Raw genomic sequence first — 22,710 nt, 5'->3', positions numbered from 1 at the left:
CTTGGTCCTAAGTGAATGCCAAGCCCAATCAAGAAACAGGTGGACAATTTAATGAATTTAAAAAGATCGCGTCATTCACAGAGGACAAAGAAAGTAACTCTGCCAAATTAGCATGGTAAGTTGCTATTTAAGATAGCAGGTATGCAGGAAACTGAGCATGTTCCAAATAAGCTCAGATTTAGGAGCACAGGAAGATGATTATTTTAATTTCTAAAGCCAATCTCAGCACTCTGGGAGGCCAAGGTGGGAAGATCACTTGAGGCCAGGAGTTAGAGAACAGCCTGGGCAACACTGCAAGACCTTTTCTCTACAAAAATAAATTTAAAACTGGCCAGGCATGGTGGTGCATCTCTGTAGTCCTAGCTACTTAGGAGGCTGAGGTGGGAGGATTGTTGAGCCCAGGAATTTGAGGTCACAGTACGCTGCGATCATGCCACTGCACTCCAGTGTGGGTGACAGTAAGAACCTGTCTCTAAAAATTAAACATTAAAAAAAAAATAGCCCCACAAAGAAGCCTGATAAGTTTTGGCTCCGTGCCCACCCAAATCTTATCTTGAATTGTAGCTCCCATAATTTTCCCATGTCATGGGAGGAACCCAGTGGGAGGTAATGGAATCATGGGGTGGGTCTTTTCTGAGCTGTTCTCATGATAGTGAGTCTCATGAGATCTGATGGTTTTATACAGGGGAGTTCTCCTGCACACGTCCTTTTGCTGTTGCCATTCATGTAAGATGTGACCTTGCTTCTCCTTTGCCTTCTGTTATGAGTGTGAGGCCTCCACAGCCATGTGGAACTGTGTGATTCAATTAAACCTCTTTCCTTTATAAATTACCCGGTCTCGGATATATCTTTATTAGCAGTGTGAGAACAGACTAATGCAGAGCCTGTTGAAAACATTTAGAAGACAGGCAACTAAGTCAATAAGTTGCTCTGACTTCAGTTATAAATTAAAGAAACTTGGAAGTAAGCTAGAATTAACCAGCGGGAGTTCATGGCAGAATTCTGTCTTAGGGGAAAAACCTAAGCTTTTTTATTATAAAAAAATCATGTAATTTTAGAAAGCTTAGAAAATTAGAACATAAAGGTAAATCACCCACAATCTTAACACCCAGACACAGGGGTAGACCCATGTTTTTGAGAATAAGAATACAATAATATCCTATTGTTGCAAATTTCACAAGGATTCACAAGCCAGGCTGCTAGAAGGGGCCATTAAACCGTGAGGCTGTGAAGCTTAAACTTCATTCCCTTTAAGTTAGGTCCATCCCTGCCCCAGGAAGAATCGCTACTGTAAGCTCTTAAAGCCAACTGGCTTGAATTAGAATCTCAGAAACATCAGTTATTAATCTAGCGACCTTAGGCAAGTTGCTTAAGCTTCCCTGGGCCTCAGTTTTCTATCCGCAAAATGGGAGTAATACCAACATCACATGACCACTAGGTAAAACATGTAAGGCAGTTAAAAATATAGTAAGCACTTAGCTATTATCATTCTGTCTCTTCTAAACACATATGTATACACTTTTGACAGTTCTCACTAGTTTCATACATGAACATTTTTCCATGTTTGTGGGTGTTTAAGTCAGTCCAAGTATTATACTATGTAGATGTATAACTTAGACTAAATTAGACATTCGAGGTGTTAGTTTAAAAAAAGATTTAACATAAGATGGCTTTGGCTGTTGAAAGCACTACAAAGCACTACAAAGTCATCATCAACGACTAGTAACATTTTAGGGAATAAGTCAATTATACATAGACTATTGACAAATCCAAGGTGTCAAATAAGAGGGCTTGTTGGAGAAGCAAGGTCCTGAGTTGCACAACCCCAGGAAGCACTCTGCCTTCACAGAGAATACAAAGTGGATGGTCCCCCTGAGGCTGGGTGTTGCTGAGGGCACAGGGAAAGGAGAAGAGACAATGGTATTAGATGCCACCTTCTAGAGGCCAGGCCCTTCCCAGACATCTTCACCATGTCTATTTCAACATGAAACAATAAAGATGTGGTAGAGCATTAATTACTTTGTCCAAAGTTACAGAGGTGGAAGCAGAGGTCAAAGACAGGTTTGATGAACCCTATAGCCTATGATATTGACTGCAGATAGCTGCCCTTAGGTCCTGTGTCCTCACCCAAACCTCATCTTGAATTGTACTCCCATCATTCCCATGTGTTGTGGGAGGGACCCAGTGGGAGATAATTGAATCACGGAGGCAGTTTCCCCCACACTCTTCCCGTGGTAGTGAATAAGTCTCACAAGATCTGATGGTTTTATAAGGAGTTTCCACTTTTGCTTCCTCCTCATTCTCTCTTGCCTACTGCCATGTAAAAAGTGCCTTTCACCTTCCACCATGATTATGAGACTTCACTAGCCATATGAAATTGTGAGTCCATTAAACCTATTTTTCTTCCCAGTCTCAGGTCTTTATCAGCAGCATGAAAATGCACTAATATAGGTCCATAGTCAAGTCCTGGTTTCCCCAGTGATTAGCAAAGAGAACATGGGCATGTAACCTAATCTCTGTGCACTTTAGTGAAACCAAAATTTCTCTGCACCTCTGGGGTGGCAATCACCCACATACATGACCTATTGCATAACCTTCCATGGGGTGGCACACTAAGTTTTGTTGGATTTTGAGAGCATTTAAATAAATATGCTTCCCATATATGAAGTGTAAAGTCTTCCAGCTACGTTTAGTGGTATAATTTACATTCAGAGGCCAAAAACAATCTTTGTACCAGCGCTTATATGCAGGAAGGAGTCCTTTGTCTCTTTCCCCTAAGTCAACCTTCAAGATGATTGTATAGAAGTCATGCACCAAGTTAGAATTTAAAATTTAAAGACAAGAGAAATCACCTGAATCACTGTGTATTTAGTTTTTACATTAATAGGATGTCAACAGAAGTGATCGCTTTCTTTCAAGAAACCAAGATGTCCATGTAAAAGTTGGCGCCAGATGTGGTGGCTCACATCTGTAATACCAGCACTTTGGGAGGCTGAGGTGGGCCTCCCGCTTGAGGTCAAGAGTTCAAGACCCAGCCTGGCCAACACCGTAAAACCCCGTCTCTACTAAAAACACACACACACAAATTAGCCAGTCATGGTGGTGGGCACCTGTAATCCCAGCTACTCGGGAGGCTGAGGCAGGAGAATCGCTTGAACCTGGGAGGCAGAGTTTGCAGCGAGCTGAGATCATGCCACTGCACTCCAGCCTGGGTGACGGTGAGACACTATCTCAAAAAAAAAAAAAAAAGTTGGAATCGGGCAAGGTGCAGTGCTTCATGCCTGTAATTCCAGAACTTTGGGAGGCTGAGGCAGGCGGATCACTTGAGCTCATGAGTTCAAGACAGGACAGGGCAACATGGCAAAACCCATCTCTGATAAAAATACAAACTTAGGTTGGGCGCATTGGCTCAAACCTGTAATCCCAGCTCTTTGGGAGACCGAGGCAGGCAGATTGCGAGGTCAAGAGATTGAGACCATCCTGGCCAAAATGGTGAAACCCCGTCTCAACTAAAAATACAAAAAAATTAGCTGGGCTCAGTGGTGTGTGCCTGTGGTCCCAGCCACTTGAGAGGCTAAGGGCACTCCTGCCCTTAGCCTCTCGCTTGAACCTGGGAGGTGAAAATTGTAGTGAGCTCAGATCGCGCCACTGCACTCCAGCCTGGCAACACAGTGAGACTCAGTCTCAAAAAGAAAACAATTAGCTGGGCATAGTGGCATGCACCTGTAGTCCCAGCTACTTGCAGGGGTTGAAGTGGGAGAATCACTTCAGCCCAGGAGTTGGAGGCTGTAGTGAGCCAACACTGCACTCCAATGGGGGTGAGGGGTGGGGTGACAGAGTGAGACCCTGTCTCAAAAAAAAAAAAAAAAAAAAAAGGTGGAATCAGGAGTATTACCACCATAATCAGGGACAAGGTAACTGTGAATAAGGCAGCTGAGACCCAAGTTATCTGGATTCCTGGTCCCATACAGGACAGAGCCCTCCTATGCAGATCACAGTAAAGGCAGGAAGCATCAGGTTTCTTCCCGGCTTCCCTCACTTTGTGTAACTGGAAGTGAACTGTTAAATTCAATTGTCCAATGGTTGAGAACACTCTCATTTAATCTTTAATGAAAGCCTATAAATTACATATAAGTGTATTCTTTTGAGACGGAGTTTCGCTCTTGTTACCCAGGCTGGAGTGCAATGGCACGATCTCGGCTCACCGCAGCCTCTGCCTCCTGGGTTCAGGCAATTCTCCTGCCTCAGCCTCCTGAGTAGCTGGGATTACAGGCACGTACCACCATGCCCAGCTGATTTTTTGTGTTTTTAGTAGAGATGGGGTTTCACCATGTTGACCAGGATGGTCTCGATCTCTTGACCTTGTGATCCACCTGCCTCGGCCTCCCAAAGTGCTGGGATTACAGGTGTGAGCCACCGCGCCCAGCCAAGTGTATTCTTATCTATAAAATAAGGGCATGTTGATCTATAAAGTAAGGTTTAACACCAAATGCCAAAGACTTAAAAAAAACTTCTAGGCAGTAAGGAATTGCTAAGAGAAACAAAAAAAAAATGTTACACTGATTGGGGTGTGTCAAAGCGACTTAGGAGCCAACTGAAGAGCTCCCCACAACTAAAGCTGGAACAATGTGGGCAACAAGTAGTGCTGGATAGCAACATAAATCCAAAGTGTGAGTTCATATTGATAAAAATGGTCAAATAGGAGGAAAAAAGACAAATCTCCCTTCCAAATGAATTCCAAATAATTCATATAGATATTTGGTCCTCGAGGAGATGGAACACACACCTCTGCCCCTGAAGTGTGGACTCTGCATGGTGACTTCCAACGAGTACAGCATGGAAAAGGCAGGGGGAGTGAGTTTACAGTGAAGTCTTTCAAACACCTCAGCCAGATAACAGAGGTCAGAATCAATGATAAATTATGCTTATGTACTCTTTATAGGATATGATGAAAACAGCACTTTGCTTCTGTGGTCATCCTCCCCAAAACTTATAACCCTAATCAGAAAAAAATTAGACAAATCCCAATAGAGGGGGACCTTACAAAATACTTGATGGTACTCCTCAAATTTGTCAAGGTCCTCAAAGAACGAGAGAAGTCTGAGGAACTGACACTACCCAAAGCAGCCTGGTGAGACACAGCAACTAAAGTAATGTGGGATCCTGGATGGGATCCTGAAACAGAAAAAGGGTATTAGGTAAACAGCCAGGAGATCTAAACAAGCTATGGACTTAATAGCAATGTATCAATAGGTTAATAATTGTGATGGTTAATACTGTCTTGATTGGATTGAAGGATGCAAAGTATTGTTTCTGGGAGTGTCTGTAAGGGAACTGCTACAGGAGATTAACACTTGAGTCAGTGGACTGGGAAAGGCAGACCCACCCTCAATCTGAGGGGGTACCATCTAATCAGCAGCCAGAATAAAAGCAAGCAGAACGTGGTAAGACTAGACTGGCTGTCTTCCGGCCTCCATCTTTCTCCTGTGCTGAATGCTTCCTCCCCTCCAACATCAGACACCAGCTTTGGGACTCTCAGACCTTTCACTGCAGAGTGAAGGCTGCACTGTTGGTTTCCCTGCTTTTGAGGTTTTGGGACTCAGGCTGGCTTCCTTGCTCCTCAGCTTGCAGAGAGCCTACTGTGGGACTTCACCTTGTGATTGTGTGGGTCAATATTCCTTAATAAACTCCTCTTTACATACACATCTATTAGTTCTGTCCCTCTAGAGAACCCTGATTAATAATAAAAGAAACTCGGTAGGGGGTTAATGGGATGTCTACAATGTCTTCAATATTTTTTAAGTCTAAAATTGTTCCACAAAATTTGCCTATTTAAAAATTTTTAAAAATTAGTTTCTAGAGGTATACATAGGGAATATAAATGCAAAAAATCCAGACACACACCAAACAAATATTTTTACGGTAATTTTCTTAGCAGCACTGTATGGAGTTACTTATACGGAAGACAGTCATATATTACTACCAAAATAATCTATTAGGGGAAGGATAAAAGAAAATTAGAACCAGTTGTGGCTATCTCTTATCAGCAGAAAAGTTTTATTCCTTTTGAGGACAAACAATTAAACCACATCCAAGGTCTTAACTTACGAACAGAAACCAAAGTAGCCATTGAAAGCATTAGATATTGGGTACAAGACATACACTGAGGAGAATGCTTTGCCATCTGAAGCTCACACCACACTGGCCCAGTGGACAGCTGTGTACTCTGCTCGTGCTTGGGTGTGGCTGAGGGGAAGGCATGTCTGCAGGATGGAAGGAGGACAGCTGTGTTTCACAAGTACTAAAGCGTTTTAGACTGCATGGGGAGGCATATATTTTCACGTTGAAGGGAAGAGGGGAAAACAGCAAAGTCCCTCCCACAAACCATTAGGCTGCCTTGCAGAGAGCCACGGCAGAGAAGCGGACCTCTCCTTGCTCACGCTCGGTGAATTCTCTGCAGACCTTGGCAGCATCCTAGAAAGGAGAAATGTCATTAATATCCAAACAGCAAGAGCTCAAAATGAAAGTCACATAGGAAAAGGAACTCCATGGTCTATTAATGCTCAAAGTTCACCCTCTTCAACTTTAATTTCATCGTTAATTTGAAAATCAGACTTAAAGCAAAAAATCAGTTGATAGGAATACAGGGTCACATCACGAATTTACTTCTTTCTCACTTCCACAAATGGTTTGCTTCTCTCACCTTGTACCTAGTTTTGGAAAAGTTTTAAAAAAAAAAAAAAAAACACAAAACTATTCATGTTATTTTCCTCAAATACAAAGATTGGAAATTGATCTTTCTTCCATAAGGTGGCATGAGAGAGAAGCTGTAACTCAGAAATTTCCCAAGGGTAAAGATAATTATCTTCCAAGTAAACATTTTAGAAAACAGCCTTAAAGTTTACCTGGTATTCCAGGTACAGATAAGCAATGGAACTGTAGAGATTTATGAAGTGACATGTGTTACTAAATTATAGATGACAAAGGCTGGTAAGAGAAAATTAATCCCAGTGTTCCTGAATTATAGGATATAACTGCTTTGGGATCAAAAATATCAATTACTCTGTAAATTGTTCAATCTGTAAAAAAGCCCAATGGAAAGATAGCTCTGTAAACCATAATATAAGACCTTGAAGGAGAAAGTGAATACTCCATGATACAGAATAGTAATGAAACATCACCCCTAAAATTTAGAAATTACCAACTCAATGAGTTCGGACCAGACACGGCTCAGGCCTGCAATCTCAACACTTTGGGAGGCTGAGGCAGGGGATGGCTTGAGCTCAGGAGTTTGAGACCAGCCTGGTCTCAAACATCTCTACTACAAATTTAAAAATTAGCTGGGCATGGTGGTGTGCGCTTATAGTCCTGGCTGCTCAGAAGACTGAGGTGGGAGGATTGCTTGAGCAAGGAGTTCAAAGCCACGACTGCACCACTGCGTTCCAGCCTGAGAAACAGGAGGAGACCTTTTCTCCAAACAAACAAACAAACAAAAAACAGTATCTGGATTGACATCAATATTTTATCCTCTACCAGGTTTTTAAATATATCAATATTCCAGACCTGTCTTCCCTGAATTGACTTACAAGACATACAATATTGATTTCATTATTAAAGGTGTACCTTTAAAGAGAATAACCATCTTCTACAGAGCTACTGTGCAGAGACCTAATTCATTCAAGTTTAAGATATTTGGGTTAAGTCCATGTATCTTCTTACCAGTTCAATAATTTAGTACAAAGTTTAGACAACCTAAAACATCTTTAACATAAAGAATCAGTCTTACTTAGGGTAAGAATTTTAACTAAAATGCTGGTTTACTTTAGAAACTCTCTTAATTTTAAATGAAATTCTAATTAGAATAGTTTAAAAAAAAAAAAGTTTTGGCTGGGTCCTGTGGCTCATGCCTATAATCCCAGCACTCTGGGAGGCCAAGGCAGGAAAATCACTTGAGCCCAAGAGTTAAAGACCAGCCTGGGCAACACAGTGAGTCCCTCCCCACCTCATCTCCATAAAAAAAAAAAAATTAACTAAAAACGTTTTACCTTCCCCACACCTTATAAATTCTACTCGTGTAACACTTGTAAGTATTCTAATGTGGGGCACATTTTCATGATATTAATGCAGTGTTAGATGAGTTAGCACGTACCTTAAAAGTTTTACTAGGAGGACCAGGATCTTTCTTCCAAATGGATCAAAGACCAGAAATTCTGCCTCTGTTTTCTTATTCTCACCAAGCAAATTCTAACTCTCTCATGCAACCCCTCCATCCCATCCTACCTCTCCAAGTCTATTCTTCATTCCATATTACTATTCCCACATACCTCTTGAATACCAAGAATTAGCTTTAACTGATCCCAGGTGTGTCTGACAGACGAGCGAACTCAACCCTCCCTATTCAGTGGCTTAATGTGGTCCACTAGCATCTTGGGGCTAGCAGGTCTGTGAGGTTTCAAAGACAGGTCTTTTCTAAAGAAAGGTCATATTGGTATTGTACAGTGGCTAAGAGCACAGACTCTAGATGCAAGCTTTTATTTTGCTTTTTTTTTTCTTCTGAGACAGAGTCTTGCTCTGCTGCCCAGATTGGAATATAATGGTGAGATCTCAGCTCACTGCAACCTCCACCTTCCCAGGTTCAAGTGATTCTTGTACCTAAGCCTCCTGAGCAGCTGGGACTACAGGCACACACCACCACGCCAGGCTAATTTTTGTATTTTTAGTAGAGATGGAGTTTCACCATTTTGCCCAGGCTGGTCTTGAACTCCTGAGCTCAAGCAATCCTCCCGCCTTGGCCTCCCAAAGTGCTTGGATTGTAGGTGTGAGCCACTGAACCTAGACCATCTAGGTTTGAAACATAGTTTACCATGTAAGTCACTAATCTCAGGCCTTAAACTCCTGGCGCCTGGGTTTTCTTGGCTCTGAAATGGGGATAATACCTACCTCATTGTGTCAGTAAAAGATTTCTACAAAAGATATATATCACCTAGAAGAGAACCTAGGTAAAGGGGGTCAGAAAACTGCAGCCTGTGGGCCCAACCCAGCCTGTGCTGGTGGAGAACAGCTACATACATTCCTTTAGAGAGTCTCTATGGGCTGCTGAGCCATATGCCATGCAAGGACTAAAATACTCTGGCTCTTTATAAAAATTCTTGCTGAGTCCTGGTCTGCACACAGCAAGTTCTTCAAAGATCTGATACTATTACTACTACAAATGAAATATAGTTATATCTTAACAGCATTTTGTATATTTTTTTCTTCAAGCACAGCAAGCTAGGAACAGCATTTTGTATTATATCATAATTAAGCAATTTTCCTTTACAATAGCAAACTGATTCAACTCTAGAGACTCATTTTTGGGTGAAGAGGCCTAGAATAGGACACCAACCTTTGTCTAGAATCAGGTTTCTGTCCAGGATGGTTACAAAGTGATCCTGGATGTTAACAGTTTTTGTCAGGTGCATTTTAAATCTGCTTCTCTTGTTCTTGTAACCATAAACCGTGTGGGAAGGAAAATCTCCTAACTTTAACCACCTAACTAGAATCTATAGTATACTACTTCCAAGACTGACCCAAATCCCGCTGTCTTAGAGGGATTATGAAAGGCTGCTGTTCCGTGAGCCTTTGGCTATGATGTAATCTGACAAGAGGACAATGGTCACCTTAATCCCACCAGGAAGCAAGGCAACAGCTTTCAGGTTAATTCTAACTGTAGACTAAAGACAGCACATGAAGCAGATTACAAAGGGCTTCTATGAAGCCCTGTCTAAAACCACTTGCAATAAAATAAGGTAGACAGAATTACTAAGATGATCTTTTAGCCCTAAAGACTGCTATTAACCCAGCCAATTGATGCTGGCTGTCCTGGAAGAGTGTTAGCACTTTCGAATACAAAATTTGGCCAAAGAAATGTGGGGCCCATTAGGAAGAGATGCATTCCAAAGATGACCTGCAGCAGGGTGTCCTCTGAACTGGTGCCATGGTTCACCGGAAAAGGCATTCGTCCATCTGTAACAAAAAAGCCAGGCATGTCAGTTTTCTCTGCATGTTTTCTGGCTACCATGCTTACCTAGCCAAGAGGGAAGTTTTAGATTCATCCAAAAACCCCACTGCCAAACCCATAAAAGGAAGCCTGGTTATGAAGCAACAGGCTGCAAATAAGGTTCAAGTGTTCCTAGACATCCCTCCCAGGCAATTCTAATCTACAATTAACAGGATCGCACAAGCTCAAGTGAGCTACCACAACAGAGGAGGCTGTGCCCCCAGCTCTTGCAAAGGGCCACAGAGCCAAAGTCAGATGCAGTCTCTGGGGTACAGGAAAGGTGGAGGCAAGAAAAGGAGACACCTGAGATTTCATCTGCCCTCCAATGACTGTAGATTGCCCTCACTATTCCTTTGCCTTTGTAAACCTGTAGGTGGTACCTTGGCTTGAGACCACACAGTTGCAAGTGTTTCTCCATTAATACAAAAGGATGAATCATACAAGGTGGGTCGTCTTTCTTGATGCCATAAACTAGTTAACAGAAATTACTCCAACATGTCCGATTCTTTTTAAACAAGTAAGGTCATATTCAGGCACTGATCCTTTTTCAGACACATTCTTTGCCCAGAAAGGATACTAGGGGATGCTACAGATGAGAAAATCTGATCACATACACCTTGGCCTGGCACTGATCTGATCTATTCTCTTCAATGGTTTCTGACTAAAGCCACTGATCAGGTATTACAGCCATTGATTAGGTCAGTTGCCTGAGGAAGTTGCTCTGGGGATAAGGGGTTAAGTGCCCTCATGAGAATACTTTTTTATTGTGGCTTTATAAACAATGATATGCCAAGGGCCATAAAGTCATCCAACAATATATCAAGAGAAATTCAGTCTGAAAGAATGCATGAAACTATATTGGGTTCCAAAAATGGAGTGAAACATACCAAGTTCATAGAGGTGGCCATCCACGTTGTTAAACAGAATAAAATGGAAATTCACTTTGTCATCTACCTAAAGAAAGTCAAGAAATTGTTTTGAAAATGAGTGTACAATGAGTTATTTAAAAAATTATCTTGCAATTGAAGCAAAATATACTTGGACTTGCTTTTATTTTTAAAAACTAACTAATATTTATGTATGTCCTATATTAGGCCTTATTCTAAGCTCATTAGGAAATATACTGTAACTCACAGACAACTCTATGAGGACACAACAGGCTTTTTACTGAGGAGAAAACTGAAGCTTAGAGAGGATAAGTATATCTCAACCAAGGTCAAGGCTAGAAAATGGCACAACCAGCTGTAGTTATAAAGACACTGAGATCTGGCTGGGCATGGTGGCTCATGCCTGTAATCCCAGCACTTTGAGAGGCCAAGGCAGGCAAATCACTTGAGCTCACAGAGTTCAGGACCAGCCTGGACAACATGGTGAAAACCCATCTCCACAAAAAACACAACGATTAACAGGTGTGGTGGTGTGCACTTGTAATCCCAGCTACTCGGGAGGCTGTGGTGGGAGAATTGCCGCAGCGAGCCAATATTGCACCACTGCACTCCAGCCTGGGCAGTAGAGCCTGACCTTGTCAAAAATATAAAAGATTAAAAAAATAAAAATGATACTGAGATCTGACTTAAATTTAGCAGTTGACTCAGAGGCTCTGATCAGATTATGGTATATTCAAGCCTTCTAGAAATTGTTCTATGTGGTATATTTCATTCTCCCCAAGAGGCTATGATATTATTTGAAATGCTCAGTATGTAGGAGAGGTGTACACTCTGTAAGACTTATTTGAGTTTTTTTTTTTTGAGACAGGGTCACCCAGGCTGGAGTGCAGCAGCAAGATCTCAGCTCATTGCAACCTCTGCTTCCAGGGCTCAAGCAATTCTCTCACCTCAGCCTCCTGAGTAGGTGGGACTACAGATGTGTGCCACCACACCTGGCTACTTTTTGTATTTTTTGTAGAGATGGGATTTTACCACGTTGGCCAGGCTGGTCCCAAACTCCTGGGCTTAAGTGATTCGCCCTCCTCAGCCTCTCAGATTGTTGGGATTACAGGCAGGAGCCACTATCCCTGGCCTGTAAGATTCATTTGGATCTAAACAAAATACTATCAATTTGAATTTACTCAAGATTATTTCAATGGCCAATACAATTTCTGAAAAGCCTTTTTTATGAACAGGTCTAGTCCAAGCATTATTTGGGTAAAACTTTCTGGTGTCATTTGGCCTTGGGTGGATAACACTTGCTGTGTTCCAGTAAGAGATTCCTGCACAATTTCAGTGGAAACACAGATGGCACCCAGGCAGCCTGGCTCCGATTTGTAGCTGCATTTACCCGACATTGGCCTTCCTGCGCCACGGCATCATGGGCTGCCTGTATGGCCTATGGAAAAAAGAAGATAATTACCACAAAAACCTCTGGAGTTATTTAAAGGCAATGCTCTGAAAGTTCTCTTACCTCATTCTTTTCAAAGCATTTTGCTCTGTCTTCAGGGGACATTTTCTCTGTTTCAGAAAGAAACTGTTTCAGGACTGATCCATCCTCTTAAAAAAAAAAAAAAAAATCCATGTGTTAGTATAGATAAAATAGTACAAATGGGTGCATATCTATTACTGACTTAAGCCTTTGCTGATCATGTTGAGCTACCTGAATCTTTAATACTGCCTACACGCCAGGTGCGGTGGCCCACACCTGTAATCCGTAGCACTTTGGGAGGCAGAGGCTGGCAGGTTATGAAGTCAGGAGATCAAGACCATCCTGGCCAACATGGTGAAACCCCATCTCTACTAAAACAAAAAATTAGCTGGTGTAGTGGCTCGTGCCTGTGGTATCAGCTACTAGGGAGGCTGGGGCAGGAGAATAGCTTAAACCTGGGAGGTGGAGAGTGCAGTGAGCCAAGATCATACCACTGCACTCCGGCCTTGCCACGGAGCAAGACTCCGTCACACACACAAAAAAAAAAAAAAAAGAAGAAAGAAAAAAATACTGCCTCCAGGGTTGTAGACGAGCTGTACCTTTTCCCCTGGCCTTTTTTTTAACCACTCTCTATTCACTGCTTTCAAGCCAGGGTCTCTCCGTTCTGTCAATGTGCCAAGCTCTTTCTTGCCTCTCTTCCCTTCCACGCCGGACCCCTTTCCCCTCCCACTTCACTCATCTGTCAAATCTCCCGTCATTTTTTTCACAGCACTTCATTTGTAACACGTACTTGGGATTTCTAGTACCATAAAAGTCGGGGCTGTCTTGTCTACTGCTGTATCTACAGCACCTAAGAATGCACAGCTAACATCTATTACATACATGAAGCTAGTACCATGTTCTAATCTAAAATGGTTCCCAAACCAAGATTATTATTTCGGGGTAGAAAATTCAACCTCAGTTATTAAGACAGAAAATAAAGAACTTGAGTAGAAATATGAAGAAACAGTCCAGCATAGAGACATCTGACTGGCTAACTACTGGCATAAGCATTTTGTTACTACTCAGTGTGGATAAGCCTAAGAGACATTAATTACAAAGCGATAGCAAGAACAACTTATATTTCAAAAAACCTCAATTTAAACTTTCAGCTCTAAACTTAAATTTGTTAAATGGGATCATTTCAAAATTTGGAAGTGCCAGGAATCCTTTCTGAGGATGATTATGAGTCAGATTAAGCATTTGCGTTTGACACCATTGTTATAAAATGGTTTCAAAAGGTACAGCATCTCTGACCTTGGCAACACATCTGTTTCTGAACTCCATGTTTCAAGTTCAAGCACAGGATGACTGGCCTCAAAACCCACACCTACCAAATCCCAGTTTATCTTGATTATTGGCCACTGCGTGTATAAGTCCAATTGTGCCACAGGAGTTCCCAATGGTCTGCTTCATGAAATATACTTTAGGACTAACTTCTTGTCCCTTCAGCTCTTCAATCTGTTTTTTCCTGAAGTTCTCGTGCTGTAAATGTAAAAAGCATTTTGACATCTCAGAATGAAAATGCAAAGAACAGATGGCAGCACAGTGAGTTCTACCACCTAAATGGAAACACCAGTGGGATGTGTGACCGGGAGCCTTGGTTCTAGATGCTGGCTGACTCCCAGAGAAGGGCCCGTCTGTCTGCCTCCCACACCCACGCCAGCCAGTGGGGCTCTGAGAGGCTCGGAGACTCCACCCCAGTGCTGCAGTGCAGTGACTGCATTGGATGCTGCCCAAGGCTCTGTCTAGACACCACTGCAACCTTTCAGCCCGAAATAGTGTCATGAAGTCTGAAAACAAAGAAACTGGTTCATTATTTTCTAACACTTAACAACTGTATTTCACATAGGCATCCTAATCAAGTTTCAGTCAACTGAATACCCAACAAGAGCACCAACTGGTTTACATTTCATTATTCTTTAAAATTCTACTTCTATTTGGCCCAAGTATACTTCGCTTCAAAAACAAAAACAAGCCTTAACTGTTGAAAAGAGCAAGTGAAAGACATTAACCATTCCCTCTCCCTTCTTTTTAAGGAAGGAAAGACAACTGGTCCAAGGTATTGGGCTGTGATTTTACAAGAGGAAGATGTGACACTAGCTTGTTCTTGCCAGCTAAACAGTTTGCTTTGAGAACAGATTGGCAATTTGAGGAGGAGGAGGAAGACAGAAATTGGTAAATGAATGGGACTAGGAAACGGGTTTCCTGAAAGCATCTGCTAGCTTTTTGTACAGTAATTTAGTGAGCTTGTCTGGACTTTTCACTAACTAGTTTTAAAGACCTTAGAAGTTATGACTTCTTGAGCCAGGATCAGTGGCTTGTGCCTATAATCCCAGCTACTAGGGAGGCTGAGGCAGGAGGATCACTTGAGCTCAGGAGTTTGAGACCTTGTCTCTAAAAAATAAAAATAAACAAATTAGAACTTCTCAGTTAAAAAGCAGGGTGCTAACGCTATACAAACACTGATTTCCCATAACAAGCAAAACCAGACAGACCAACAGAAACATATTTCCAGTTCTAGTAGCTTTGCATTACCGCACTTGAACTGAAGTTTAAGCCTGCTAGCTGGTACTAACAGAAGAATAAGATCTCTTACCCCAGAAGAGCAACTTAAACTCCCACTAGCAGAACTTTTTCCCTTCTATCCTCAATTTAGTATTCATTGACCAGTAAGTTTTTTTTTTTCATTTTCTAGGCTAATTAGATAAAATGTTAAAATGGGGCAGGAGAATAGTTTGAACCTGGGAGGTAGAGGTTGCAGTGAGCCACAATCATACCACTGCACTCCAGCCTTGCCACAGAGCAAGACTTCATCTCTCAAAAAAAAAGAAAAAAAATACTGCCTCCTGCCTCCAAGCATCCTTTAAGGCTGCTTGAGCTCTTCCATGGAAATCATTCTGTAGTTTACTAGCACTTAACGTTTCAGAAGTGGTCCATGTAGGATGTCATAACATTCCCTTAGTCAAAAATTAAATGCCTTCGAAATTAACATCTTTAGGAGTCAACCTATAAAACCTCAACTTTTCTTTAAATTGGTTTCAGTGTTTTGTCCAGTAGGTATTCTGTGTAGCAGAATAGGTGCTCGATAAATCAGATAGGTTGAATTGAAGCTAAAGGACAAAGTATCGAGCTCTTTCAAACACAGCACAAACTAGAATCTTCTCTAGGATGCTGCAAAAGGAGAACAGTCAGCTTTTAAAGGCAAACGTGCTGCACCACTGCCTCCCAGAGGCCTTTCCTCTGAATGCTGCTCAAAACCTCCGAGTCATCATGGTTGCTCTAATAAAAAAGCTCTGTGTGATGCTCAACTCGAGACAGGAGACTGTTTTGGTTAACCAGGAAGCTAATTTGACTTCCAACAGTTTGACAGCTCCCTTTTCGCCCAAGTAAAATACTTTAGCAATAAAAATATGTTTGTGAGATCATCTTAGCTGTAATAAGTGTTTTTACCCATAATACTTAGCTCATTTACTAGAAGGAAGGCTTGGAACGTCCCATAGGACTTTATTATGGCTGGAGATGCTTCTAGAACATCTAGCCTTAGGACCGTGCTTCAGTTAACCTCACTCTTTAGAGTGATGCTCAAGTTCTGCTAAAGCTAATTTCAGCCACTCCCACATCAGCGGTCCAGTGACAGCAATAGGAGATAGACAATGCCATGCTAATTACTGGGATTCCACAAATCACAAGACAGCAAATATTCCAGCTATACTTAAAAAAAAAAATCTGACGCTGTCTTTGAGATACATCTATCCATGTACACGTGTAGGAGGAAAACCATTTAAAGGGAAATGAAGAGGTGCTTTCAAAACTGAGCTAATAATGCACTATTTCATTTAGCTACAAGGTCAGAGTGAAGAGGAAGGAGGTTCCCGCACAGAAACAATACACAAATGATTAAGCTTTAAGAAACACATTCAAGAGGCTAAACCGAGGTGAGAAGAATCCCCTAAAACCATCAGAAACCCAGGCAATGGAGGCGGAGAATTGGCGAATCTAAATCGCTTCCCTGCGATTTAGGCCAGCCCTTCCCCCACCGTTTTACAGCTAGGTGGGCGCCTGAGAAGCAAACAATGAGTTGACAGGTTACAGCCCTTAAAGGGAACCAGAGGCCATTCTCCGGAACCGGAGGCTCGAAAAAGCCCAAGTTCGAGGGAACTCATGAGTAGGATGAATTATTTCCCCGGATAACAGGAACGATGGAACTGAGATGCTGCCTCTCTTCCAAATTTAGGGCAATTGTGAACGTATGGGCGAGGAGGCACAGGCACCGCCGGAACAGAAGCCCAGGAAATAGGTACCACGAAAATGCAGGCTCCTCCCTTCCTCAGTGGCGGGCCCCGCAACACCTACAGGGAAAGGGGCGGGCAGGGGAGCTCCCGCCGCCTCAAGCTGGGGAGCGGCGTGCGCTGCCCGGGGCCAGCGCCACCCGGGGCCCACGCCCTACCTGGGCCGTAAGGGGAAACAGCAGCAGCAGCGCACAAGCAGGCGCTGGCACCGAGCCCAGAGACTCCTCCTCCAGCCCCAGCACGTCCACGAAGCGCCACTGACCGGCGACTCCCAGACGGGACAGCACCTGCAGAGAGGAGACAAGGCGGCCAGGCGCACCGGGACACGCGAGTCGCGGGCACCTGACAGGGGGCAGGGGGCGGGGCCAGCAGGCGCGCGCCCTCCGCGCCCGCACCCGAGCCTGGGAGGAGCCCCAGTCCCGCCCTGCTACCCCCACCCGGGCCGGCGCAATGACACAGCACAAAGCGCGGCCCACACGTGGCACCCGCGAAGCCCGTGCATCCTAGTCCGTGCTGCCCGCGCCACGCCCTCAAGAGCTCCGCCCGGCGCTCCCTCGCCACCGGGCGCAGCCCCTCCATTTCCCCGAGACCGGTTTCGCAGTCACCCCCTAAATGCAAGGGCGCGGGGAGGGCGCCCGGCCCACGCCCCAGCCAGGCCGCCTCCAGCGCGCTCAGCGGGCGGCTAACTCCCTGCCAGCACCAGCAGCCGGTGGGCGCCCCCGCCATGGCGTTCCCGGGGGAGGGGGCCAGAGACGGCGCGAGACGCCACTCACTTTGTTCAGCATCTGAAAGGCAAATGCAAAGAAAAAAGCAAAACCAAACCAGTCAGCAACTCGGCTCCCTCACCGTCGGCCTCGCGCTCTCCGGGCAGCCGTGCACCTGGCGCTCACCTCAGGGTTGATCTCCATCGGCTTGAGCTGCATCTTCGCGGCACACGAGGCAGGAACAACCCGGAGAAGACGAAAAACAGCTAGCGGAGCCGCCCAGGCCGCCGCTTTAAAGCGCCGGCCAGACGCACTGTGAGGCCTGCGCAGGGGGAGCAGGGGCAGAACCAAGCGAGGGGGAAACGGTCGATCGCGGCCAGATGGGTACGAACCCCCCCGTGCGCAGCGCTTAGTGGCACGACCGGGCCCCCAAACCTCGCAGTCTCACTCGCGGGTGAGATAATCTGGTGGTTGTGGAGACGGGATTTGTTGGTGGGTGTTCCTTGAGTGTATGGAGCAGTCCTTTTGATGGAGTCTTTAATTTGGGGCGAAGTTTCTGGAAGCCCATCCTTTCTACCATCCCAATAACTCTAAAGCTCGGGTTTCTGAAGGATTTAAGAAAAAGCACAAATTCAACAGGTATATATTTAATATGAAGGTAAATGTATGACCCCCCCCAAAAAAAATAGCAGTTTTGCGTTTAACCTTAGACAATTTCTCTTTCATATTAAGTCAAACCGATACCGAGGTTCTTTTTTAAGTGACTGCCTAGAATAAAACAGAATCTGGTAGATAACAGCTATTGCAGTAGGAATGCTGATGTAATGTGACTCCCGGGGAAGAAATGGTTGGTCCTGGGAAAGAAGTAGAAAGCGGGGGGATGTGAGGGTAACACAAGACACAGAAGGCAGGCGGTCGGAGACTTTAGAAAACAGATCCAGGGAAAAGATGGGTATGCTTTTGAGCGAGAGACTGTAAAAGGAAAAGCATTTTTAAAAGAAAGGGAAGCTTTGAAAAATAAAATTTCCGAGTTCACCGCAGAATACTCTCAATGAAGAAGAAAGGGAATGGCAACCAAAGAAACCACTGTTCTCTAGTGATCTCAGGTGGGGTTTTCCCACCAACACATTCAAAAGATGGAGAGAGAAAGCATATGCTAAAGAAGGAATTCTAAAAGGAACCAAAATGTGTAAGAATTGTGCCAAGAAAGCTAAGTTGCAGAATAAAGTGGGCTTGCAGAAATACTTGGGTAGCGAAGGAAGCAAGAAGGTTGAGTTTTTGTTCTGTTTTCTTTTGTTTTGTTTTTTTGAGACAAAGCCTCACTCTGTCGCCCAAGCTGGAGTGCAGTGGCACGATCTCGGCTCACTGCAACCTCCGAAAAGGTTGAGTATTAAAAAAAAAAAAAAGGCTCCGAACAAAATAATGATGATGGTAAAAGAACAGACCTTCCACTCAGGAAGTTGAGGTTAACAGATTGTAGAGGAAAGGGAGGGAATCAGCATTTTTTGAGTTATTGTTTCTGGGGATCCTTTGCATGTGCTGTCTCATATAATCCTTATAGGAACCCATGAAGAAATCCATATTAGTGCAGTTCTACAGATCAGAATCCCAAGCTTAGAGAAGTTAATTTGCTTAAGATCATAATTGAAAAGTAAAATTGAGAAGTAAACCCTGCTAAACTAGGCTCTAAGGGCGCATTCTTTATCTAAGATTCCAAAACATTCTACTTCTATTTTCTTTCCATTTTGCCATTAGCAAATACCCTTCACACACAAAATGAGAGAGAGAAAAACATTAGTAAGAAGAGCTTAATGGGTGAACCTAATGGTATATGAATTTTCCCTCAATAAGGTTGTTGAAGAAAAAAGAGGTGAAGGTCAAGACAGGTGGCTAGGTTATATTGAACGAGTTCTTGCCTTTAGACAAAGACAAATTATATTTCCAACTTCATTTATTCATTCATTCAACAAATATTGATTAAGAACCTACTATGTGCTGGGTGCTGAGCTTGAAAAACTTGGAATCAGGGATACAAAGGTGAACAAGATAAACATGGAAATTTCCCTCATGCAGTTTTTATCAATCATAAGAGTTGTATAAAAGGGAGGAGAGATCAGGAGCACCTAACCTCCTGATGGAGGGGATCAAGAAGGCGTCCTGAAGGAAGTGACATTTAAGCTAAGGGCTGATGGGCAAGCAGAAGTTAACAGTTATAAGCGATTGCCAAAATAACTAATGAAAGCAGTCATGAAATCATTATCAGAAATATTTGTTGAAGGCACTAATTCATTCTAATTCATTCACTTAACATATCTTCTATCTACCTACCTACAGCTTACTGTGTGCCAGGAAGCATCAGAGCAGTGAGTAAAACAACCCCCTACTTACAAAGAGATGCCAGAGACTGGATATGAACAAACCTGAGCGTGATCTTTAAAAAAAAAAAAAAAAAAAAAAGTAGGAGGTCATTGGGAATATACTGCCAAACTGCAGGCCAGAAGAGTTTATATCGGTTGTCAGCCAAATGTTAGGACTCATAATTTTTTACTTTTAGAAGCAATAAGATAGATACATTTAGAACAAGTTATGCCAGGCAGAACTTATCTTCTTTTCTTTGGGGGTTACTAACTGGATGGACAGGTAGAACACTGTCATTGTATTTCTTATGCTGCCAGGGTTGACATTGGTTGATACCACAGTTGAGGTGGTTTTATAGCTTATTTAATTGATTCTACCTTTAAAAAAAAGTGATAGTAGATGGAGTAACCTCAACCTGTAGCTACCTGACAATGGTTTTAACCTTGTCTGGTGCCATTTTATTACAGCAGAGAAAAAGAGAGTTCACGCATACAAGCAAGAATAAGCAATCTAAATGGCAGAATTGTTAGCCAGGTGTGGTGGTGTGTACCTGTAGTCCCAGCTACTTGGGAGGCCGAAGTGGGAGGATTGCTTGAGCCCAGGAGTTTGAGGCTACAGCGAGCAGTGATGGCATGACTGCACTCCAGCCTGGGCAATAGAGTGAGACTCCATCTCTTAAAATTAATCAATTAATTAATAATAAATGGCAGAATTTTGGGATTAAAAAATAAATTTAAAATAAAATAATGAAATTTAATAGGGAATTAGGTGATGATTACACAACCCTTTAAATATACTAAATAATTTCAAATGGGTTCATGTATCACAATAAGACTATTAAAAATATAACAGGAATATGTGTAAACTATATTATAGTACAGCTGTCAGTTACCATAATATAGTTAATGTTTATATTAACTTTTTTCTTGACATGATTGCAAAAGTATGAAATAATGTGGAAAAATATCAAGTGAAAATGAAGTTACGATAGTTTGATTATAACCATTTAAAAAGAAATACACAGAAATCAGAAGGAAAAACATTTTTTAAAAAGTCATTTAGAGATACATTAATGATTTAGACCTGGCTTTGTGAGCAGTACATGAGAAAAAGATTCAAATATTTCAGGTGTCATAATTTGACTACAAAGCTAGTGCAAACTTCATTTATACCAGGAGTGAGAGATTCAATTTCATTTTAATCATAGTAGGTTCCTGAGTCCAGCAGGGGTGAAAATGCTGTGATTGATTAGTGATATCTGCCAGGAGTATGGGAAAGGGAAGTAGTAAGGATAACCAGGTATTTGCTAACCTTTGGCTAGATTAATATAATATTCAAAATCTAATCTGCTCATGGAATTCATCAGACTATAACCAGATTATGATGCCCAGCCTGGCATATAATGAATACTCAATAAATACTTCTCAACTGAAAATTCTAACCATCACACTTTGACATATTAGACAGTTTACAGAGAGGGAGCGCCAAAATAATGAATAAAGGTGGTTGAAGAAATTGAGAAGACAGTATATGATGTGGAGAAGAGAAAGGGTTTGTGTGTGTGTTTGGGGGATGGGGCGGGGAATTACATGATACCAATGCTCAAAAATACAAAGGGGGACTGGGCATAGGGCTCATGCCTGTAATCCCAGCACTTTGGGAGGCTGGGGCAGGTGAATCACAAGGTCAGGAGTTTGAGACCAGCCTGACCAACATGATGAAACCCCATCTCTACTAAAAATACAAAAATTAGCCAGACATGGTGGCGTATCTGTAATCCCAGCTACTCAGGAGGCTGAGGCAGGAGAATCTCCTGAACCGGGGAGGCAGAGGTTGCAGTGAGCTGAGATTGTGCCAATGCACTGGAGCCTGGGAAACAGAGCAAGACTCTGTTTCATAAAAAGAAAAAATACTAAGAAGGAGAGAGTGATCTTTATGATTATTTAAGGATACAGGACAGACAGGTAGAAGTCACAGGAAAATATTCGTTTATATAAGAAAGTGTTTAATAATTGGAGTGGCTCAGCATTTATGTAAATTCTTCACATGTAATGGTGAGCATGATTTTAACAGCATAATCATAGCTAACACTTACTGACTGCTTATGGGTTCCAGGCACTACTTCTATGTGTTTTATATGTATTCATTCTTTTAATCAACGTAACAACCTATCAGGTAATTAACTATTATTATTCTCATTTAGAAATGAAGATCAGAAAGGTTAAGTTCTTTGCCTATGGCTATTTAAATCATGAGAACTGAAATTTGACCACAGACAATCTGCACTCTTGACCACTGTACTATATTATACCAGGGGTCCCCAAGCCTCCGGCTGAGGACTGGTACAGTTCTGTGACCCATTAGGAATTGGGTGGACAGCAAGAGGTGAGCAGGCCAGGCACGGTGGCTCACGCCTGTAATCCCAGCATTTTGGGAGGCTGAGGCAGGCGGATCACCAGGTCAGGAGATCGAGACCATCCTGGCCAACATGGTGAAACCCTTGTGTCTACTAAAATACAAAAATTAGCCAGGTGTGGTGGTGCACACCTGTAGTTCCAGCTACTTAGGAGGCTGAGGCAGGAGAATCTCTTGAACTCAGGAGGAGGTTGTGATGAGCTGATATCACGCCATTGCACTCCAGCCTGGTGACAGAGTGAGACTCCATCACAATAAAAAGAGGTGAATGGCGGATGAGCAAGCATTACTACTTAGCTCTGCCTCGTGTCAGATCAGCAGCAGTATTAGATTCTCACAGGAGCATAACCCCTGTTATGAACTGCACATGTGAGGGATCTAGGTTGTGCACTTATTAACAGAATCTAATGCCCGATGGTCTGAGGTGGAACAGTTTCATCCTGAAACCATTCCCACCCCGAAGTCCATGGAAGAATTGTCTTCCATGAAACTGGTCCATGGGGCC

At 42.9% G+C, this 22,710-nt stretch overlaps 1 protein-coding gene and 1 long non-coding RNA gene across 2 annotated transcripts in view; one reads left to right on the top strand and one right to left on the bottom strand.

The window, feature by feature from the left end:
- Positions 1 to 6,030: 6,030 nt before the first annotated feature.
- On the bottom strand, positions 6,031 to 17,776 carry UCHL1 (ubiquitin C-terminal hydrolase L1). Its single transcript, XM_032274030.1, has 9 exons — positions 17,619 to 17,776; positions 17,502 to 17,513; positions 16,887 to 17,015; positions 13,771 to 13,921; positions 12,440 to 12,525; positions 12,317 to 12,364; positions 10,927 to 10,993; positions 9,947 to 10,005; positions 6,031 to 6,474 (listed from the first exon to the last, which is right to left on the bottom strand). The coding sequence occupies exons 1-9, from the start codon at positions 17,649 to 17,651 to the stop codon at positions 6,388 to 6,390; spliced, it is 672 nt and encodes a 223-aa protein (XP_032129921.1). The 5' UTR covers positions 17,652 to 17,776; the 3' UTR covers positions 6,031 to 6,387.
- Positions 17,777 to 17,866: 90 nt separating this feature from the next.
- LOC116548658 overlaps positions 17,867 to 22,710 on the top strand; it is a 47,583-nt gene continuing 42,739 nt past the window's right edge. Inside the window, exon 1 of the long non-coding RNA XR_004267495.1 lies at positions 17,867 to 18,071. This is a non-coding gene — a long non-coding RNA (uncharacterized LOC116548658). The remainder of the gene's footprint in view (positions 18,072 to 22,710) is intronic.

The sequence above is a fragment of the Sapajus apella genome, unplaced genomic scaffold (assembly GCF_009761245.1).
Source record: "Sapajus apella isolate SASKATOON/1434 unplaced genomic scaffold, GSC_monkey_1.0 scaffold5, whole genome shotgun sequence".
Taxonomy (NCBI): Eukaryota; Metazoa; Chordata; class Mammalia; order Primates; family Cebidae; genus Sapajus; species Sapajus apella.
This window is presented reverse-complemented; position numbering and strand designations above follow the sequence as displayed.

What these genes read in the sequence shown, in the direction of transcription:
- UCHL1 (XM_032274030.1), bottom strand. Translation starts at nt 17,651, where the DNA reads ATGCAGCTCAAGCCGATGGAGATCAACCCTGAG. An exon ending in TGTTTCCCCTTACGGCCCAG is followed by an intron (nt 13,922 to 16,886) that starts GTAGGGCGTGGG and finishes TTACATTTACAG; the next exon opens with CACGAGAACTTCAGGAAAAA. An exon ending in TGGCCACCTCTATGAACTTG is followed by an intron (nt 10,006 to 10,926) that starts GTATGTTTCACT and finishes TTTTTGTTACAG; the next exon opens with ATGGACGAATGCCTTTTCCG.